The following is a 6,000-nucleotide window of genomic DNA, read 5'->3' as shown; positions in this document are numbered from 1 at the left end:
ATGCTGATATCTGTATTGATATAGATTGATTGGTATGAAGGCATCAATTTGCCTGATGGTGTCAATGGGGAAGACACCTGCTTTCAACAGAAATGTTCTGAGACATTGTTGTTAACACCCAAAACCTGATTTGATCTCTCAGTCTCAACAGTTACATTGTCGTACTGCTTACGGCTCAAAAGATCACATGCATGAGGCAGCCATGGCACAGGGAGTCCCAAACACCTCCATGCTGCTGCCTGGTGGATGCAATTTCTAGAAATGAAGTTGCTACTCTTCAGGTATTCCTGACAGAACAACACCACGCAAGATCATGCTGGAGATTCAGGGGAGAGCACGAGACACAGAAGAGAAAGCAGCACTAGCTATTAAATGACATTTCAAATCTTTTTCACTTCTGAAAAGAACATGGAAAGAATACCGCAAGTGAAAGAAGACTTCTGAATGCTTCAAAATGGCATTTACGGAAAACCAGGAAGGAAACAGTCCAGTGCTTAATTATCTCCGCGATTCAGATCTCATTACACTATCCTTAGCGTTTTCTTTGTCTTTCAGAGTACAGATAATGTTCATGAGGGTTTTCCTTTAAGAGGCCATTGTTAGCGACAAATGCTTCGCTATTTGTATAGCCATTTATATTTACAGCAAGAGGTGATCACCAAAACCAATACCATCAATTAGCAACACGGTGGCGAGGCTTCCACTCAAAAGCACAGATAAATTTGGTGTGGCCTCATTGTGATTATACAATAAAGCTAAATCACTTTATAGATACACAGAGTTAAAAATAAGTACAATAAATTGCACAGCTGAAATGCCGTGTGGCATGTAACCCTGCATTTCATTGACAGAATAAAATGAGGCATACAGTGATATTATGGTCGATTCTACTAGGCTGGCCTAATTGTGTTCCAGTCTTGCATGTGTGCGCGCCTGTGTTTTCTTCCTTTTTTTTCAGACAGGTAAAAACTCGCTCAGTGAGTCTGGCCACAGTTACCATGACAACCAGTGCCTCACACACAGCTGACCTTTTCATTCACGGTGTTGACCTTGTCTGTGGGCACGTCTTCCGACGGTTGCTTTCCCAGAGCCGCCATGGAGCAGTCAGCGCCTGTCATCTCGCCATCTTTCCTCGGCTTCTTCTCTTGCTCCGTATGGAGGTCATTCGACTTGTAGGCCAAGGCCGGGATAGTGTTCACTAAAATTAGCTGCAGCGGTTTTTTGTTTTCCTTGTACTGACATTGAATATACCTTGAGAAAGCCGACCTGTAGGTCTTATTGAACAACGTGTAGACGAGTGGGTTGACGGCCGAGGAGAGGTAGCCGATCCACACGAATACGTTGAGCAGGGCTCCAATGACGTCCTCGTTGCAAGACTTTTTGCAGATGACAGCCATGATGTTCGTGATGAAGAAGGGACACCACATCACCACGAACAGGAAGAACACGATGCCCAGCACCTTGCAGGCCTTTTGCTCGTTGCTGATGGACTGCATAGTCCTCCTGCCGTAGGAGCCTGGCTCCCTGTGGATGGAGCGCTGGAAGAGCTTTTCCGAAGACAGGGAGCTCTGAGGGAGGAAGCTGAAAGAAGCTAGCTTGGTGCGGCTGCCAAGGTCACGTACACATAAAGTGGCCTCTCTTTGGAGCGACTTGATGGTTAAAAAGTATGTGATCACCATGATCGTTAGCGGGATGAAAAACGACACAAAGGAGCCGATCAGGACGAAGTTATCATCCGCCAGGAGACAACTGCCTTCCTTAAAGACCTTGGAATCGTCCTGCAGTCCAAAGACTGGGATCGGCATGGAGATTCCTAGAAGGGCCGACAAGAGGAAAACGGTTATTAAGGAATAAAGTATCCGAAGGAAAGAGTATCTGGCCATAATGGCAAGTATTTGAAAAAGTTAAACATGTGGAAAAATTCCATTCTTTTGTGTTCTCTACACATATATTATGCAGCCTCTTCCTTGTCTGTTGCATTGTCGGATGTATCTAGTCCATTGCGTATAAATTAATATACTAAGTCTGGCTTTAATTTCACATACTTTAGTTTACTGATAACATTATACCTATTCAAGAAAATACACAAAAGGCTAAGAGACACACATAACATTCACACACATTTCTAGGCAGAGTCGAGGTTGTATTTCATATACCAGTATACTTCTCTAAGTTCTTATTTTCACATAACTTTATATTACAAGTAGTTTCATAAAATCATAAACCTATTTTCTTTCTATAAAATACAGAAAAATAATAACAAAGGTATAAAATCAATGTATGTGTTCACCACTCAATATATAATACATATATAATTTATATATAAAAATATATTTTATCTGGTTTCTTCTATTATCCTGTATATGAAAATACATATAAATATACAGCATTGTATGTAAAGTTTTAGATACACTGATTTCATTGAACTGTCTATCATAAAAATTCCACATTATTAAATTTTGTTTAAAAATAATTTTTCAGACACAACAAATTAATAATAATTTATGAGCTATCAAGGATTCATGAGGGAGGGGGGCGGGGAGGGAAGGGTAAAAATGAGGAACTGATACCAAGGGTTCAAGTGGAAAACAAATGTTTTGAGAATGATGATGGCAACAAATGTACAAATGTGCTTGACACAATGGATGGATTGTGTATGGATTGTGATAAGAGTTGTAAGAGCCCCCAATAAAATGATAAAAAATATGCAAATTACAGTTCTACTGATTTTGATACTTAAAAAAACCCTTTTTAGTAAGGGACAAATTTACACATGGACCAAAGGACAGTGCAGTCAGTGCTCATGAGCTCACCACCCCGCTGTCAACTGTCCACTTCAGGTCAATCTTGTTTCAGGCACACTTCCATGCTGCCACCCTTCCAACAGATTGGGAGACAAATCCCAGCTATCCCATCTCATCTGCAAAAATATCTTGATATAGCTCTGAAAGCTATGCACTCTTAAAACACAAGATACCATCACAATAATATTCTCACTCCTAACCCTACATTTGAACTTTCTTAATATCATGAAAGATAAATGATTTATAATTCCAATGGTCCTGGAAAGGTGTATAAACACACACACACACACACACACACACACACACACACACACACACTGTATACATATTTACTCATTGCCCTCGAGTGGATTCTGACTCACAGCAATGCTACAGGGGGAGCAGGGTTGCCCTCTGCGTTCTGAAACTGTCTTTGTGGGAGCACACACCTTCATCTTCCTCCTGTGGAGCAGCTGGAGACCTTTGAACCGCTGGCCTTGCTGTTAGCCGCTCAATGGATAGCCCACTATGCCACCAGGGCTCCTGATCTGATATGTGAACACCTATCTAATTCACAAGAAAGCTTTTAAAAGCCTATGGCTGCTTCCTTCTTAGTCATTCAGCCTTATAAATGTTCTACTACTGATATTTATAAGGCTGAAAGACTAAGAAGAAAGCAGGCACACAGACTTTAAGCATTTTTTAAAAAATTGTGGATTAGGTGGGGATTTACAGATCACATCATTCTTTTTGTTATATAACTTTAACAATGTATCTCCTCTGCCAATAGCTCACGCTTCCCCCCCCCCCCCCCCCGTTCCCCGACCTTTTCCTGTTTCCTTTTTGTTGGTTTTTATCTTCCCCTTCACCGAATTAACCTGCATATCCTCTGGTCTATCACTTCCTCCTCACTCAGTTCTCTTCCGACCCCTGATCACGGTCAATGGTTCTTGTGGTATGAAAACCTTGATCTTAAGTTTTGTATTACAGTGGTCAAATACAATATTGTCCTTTTGTGTTTGACTGACCTCATTCCAGTTCCACCCAGGTCATGAGGCGGTTCACGATTTCATCATTATTCTTTACGAAACGAATGCACAGCAGTCCACTGTATGTATGTACCAAACGTTCTTTATCCATTCTTCCACTTCTTCCCATTGTGCATCGTGCTGTGATGAACGTGAGTGTGCATATATCAGCTTGTATTTTGTACCTTGTTTCTACATACCAAGTAATCTCTGGGTTTTGTTGTATGTTGTATGCTGTATAACATGTTATGTGTTGTATGCTATCCGTTGTATGAGGAAGTGCCTGACTGTTTTCTGCAGTGGTTGCGCAGTTCCGCAAGCAGTGCACGAGGGTTTCAGTCTATCCGCACCCTCTCCAGCATGCTTTTTGAGTTAAGCTTTGCTATGAATACCTATGTGAGATGGTATCTCATCTCACCATTGTTTTGATTTGTATCTCTTGAATAGCTAGTGATTGTGAACCTATATTTATGTATTTGTTGACTGCCTGGGTGTCTTCTTTGGTGAACTGCATTTTTATGACCTCTGTCCATTTTTCAATCTTTTTTCTTGTTAAGGTGTTGTGGTTTTCTATAGATTTTAGACATTAGTTTATGTCCAATGTCAATCCCCATCCCCCATATCTATGGGTTCTCTTTGTACTCTTTGAAAAAGCTTTTTGATTTACACAAGCCTCTTATGTTTGGGATGTCCCACTCATCTGTTTTGTTTTCTGCTGTGTTTTTCGTTATATAAAATAGTGTATTTATGCCTGAAGTTTATCGCTGTTTTTTTAATTGATGATCTTTATGCCTCTAGTGTCTGCAATACACATTGTGATCATGTCGGTAATATGGAGCGTGGTAAGTCTCCCAGTTCATTCTTCTGCAGTTTTGTCAACATCAGTTGTTGAAGAGACCACTTCTCCCCATTTAATGTATTTTAGCCATTTGTCAAAATCAGACATCTGTAGGTGGATGGATTTATAGTTCTGGGTTCTCTGTTCTGGTCCATCTTTGCTGGTGTATCTATTGTTGTATCAGCACCCAACCGTTTTGAATACCATGTAGCCACAAACTTTTATTATATGGGAACATATAAAAATTACTACAGAATGAGACAAAACATGGAAACATGAGTCTCTATTCAATTTCCTCACTCCCCTTTAGGGGCCCTGGAGTGTTTCATCAGGCACATGGCTTCGGGAGAAGAGCAAGCAGAAATGAATAACAAGAGTCCTTGCCCTCTAATCATGCGGTTCTCTCCTCCACGATTATCCAGAAACCAAGGTGACATCTGAGTCAAACTCTAACTGTATTCTAGAGGGTTTCAATGACTTTTTTGGGCTTGTTTTTAAAAAAGAAATGGATCACCAAGATTTTCTTCAAAGGTGCCTTTTCTTCCATGGTGATGGGAAAGGAGATAAAACATGACTCAAACACTTTGGATAACTTATATTAAAGCGACTTCTTTTATGAAAGGTAAGCTTTACATGGGTACCTGGGAAAAGGTGTAAGAAAACACTTCCCTCCTCATCTTGCCCATATTTCCAGCACTCACAGAGCTGACTACCAGTGGGTGTCTTGGTCAATGCTTCTAATCATCCTTTAGAATTGACTTTGTGGTCTCAACCCAGCAAAGAACACAAGCTCGTTACTGAATCACTGGATAACTGCAGTTAACTCTTGCTATCCTTCTGGAGAATGCTCTTTTGAGATTTTCTAATCTAATTTTTGCATACCCAGAACAGAGTTCTGCTTCTAACCTCACATCACCTCATGCTGGCCATCCTGTCAAGAGGGAGATATTAGTTGGAGTTAATGTAATATTTAACACCAATCTTTCTTACCGCCATTTGCCATTATCTGCTCAGACTTAATTGACAATATTTATCACTTGTCTATGCAAGGCTGTTCCAGTATTCTTGGAAGGTGGAGATAAATGACATCAGAGCTGTTCTTAATGACACCTTGCCGGGTTAATGACTCTCCATTTCCTTCATTCCTCTTTGTCCCTGGCATCTTGTTGGGAACACTGTGTGAGCCAAGAAGATCTGTGACTCTAAGGGGCACATCCTCGGAGACCCTGGATGTCCACCTGCTTTGCTTAACTTCCAGAAAACTCTGGGGGAGTGAAATATAAGACATTACCTAAGAAGAGTGTGTTGTTTTCCAGGTGTTTGGTCTTATCTGTGAAGGTTGTTTCCTGTG

At 40.8% G+C, this 6,000-nt stretch overlaps 1 protein-coding gene across 1 annotated transcript in view; it reads right to left on the bottom strand.

Moving 5' to 3' along the window:
- Nucleotides 1-335: 335 nt before the first annotated feature.
- Nucleotides 336-6,000, bottom strand: part of HTR2A (5-hydroxytryptamine receptor 2A) — a 101,082-nt gene continuing 95,417 nt past the window's right edge. Inside the window, exon 3 of the mRNA XM_075532908.1 lies at nucleotides 336-1,813. Within this exon, the coding sequence (XP_075389023.1) occupies nucleotides 1,014-1,813 (800 nt within the window). The 3' untranslated portion in view covers nucleotides 336-1,013. The remainder of the gene's footprint in view (nucleotides 1,814-6,000) is intronic.

This window comes from Tenrec ecaudatus, chromosome 15, assembly GCF_050624435.1.
Source record: "Tenrec ecaudatus isolate mTenEca1 chromosome 15, mTenEca1.hap1, whole genome shotgun sequence".
Lineage (NCBI taxonomy): Eukaryota > Metazoa > Chordata > Mammalia > Afrosoricida > Tenrecidae > Tenrec > Tenrec ecaudatus.
Note: the sequence above shows the minus strand (reverse complement) of the source record. Positions and strands in the feature narration are given on the sequence as shown.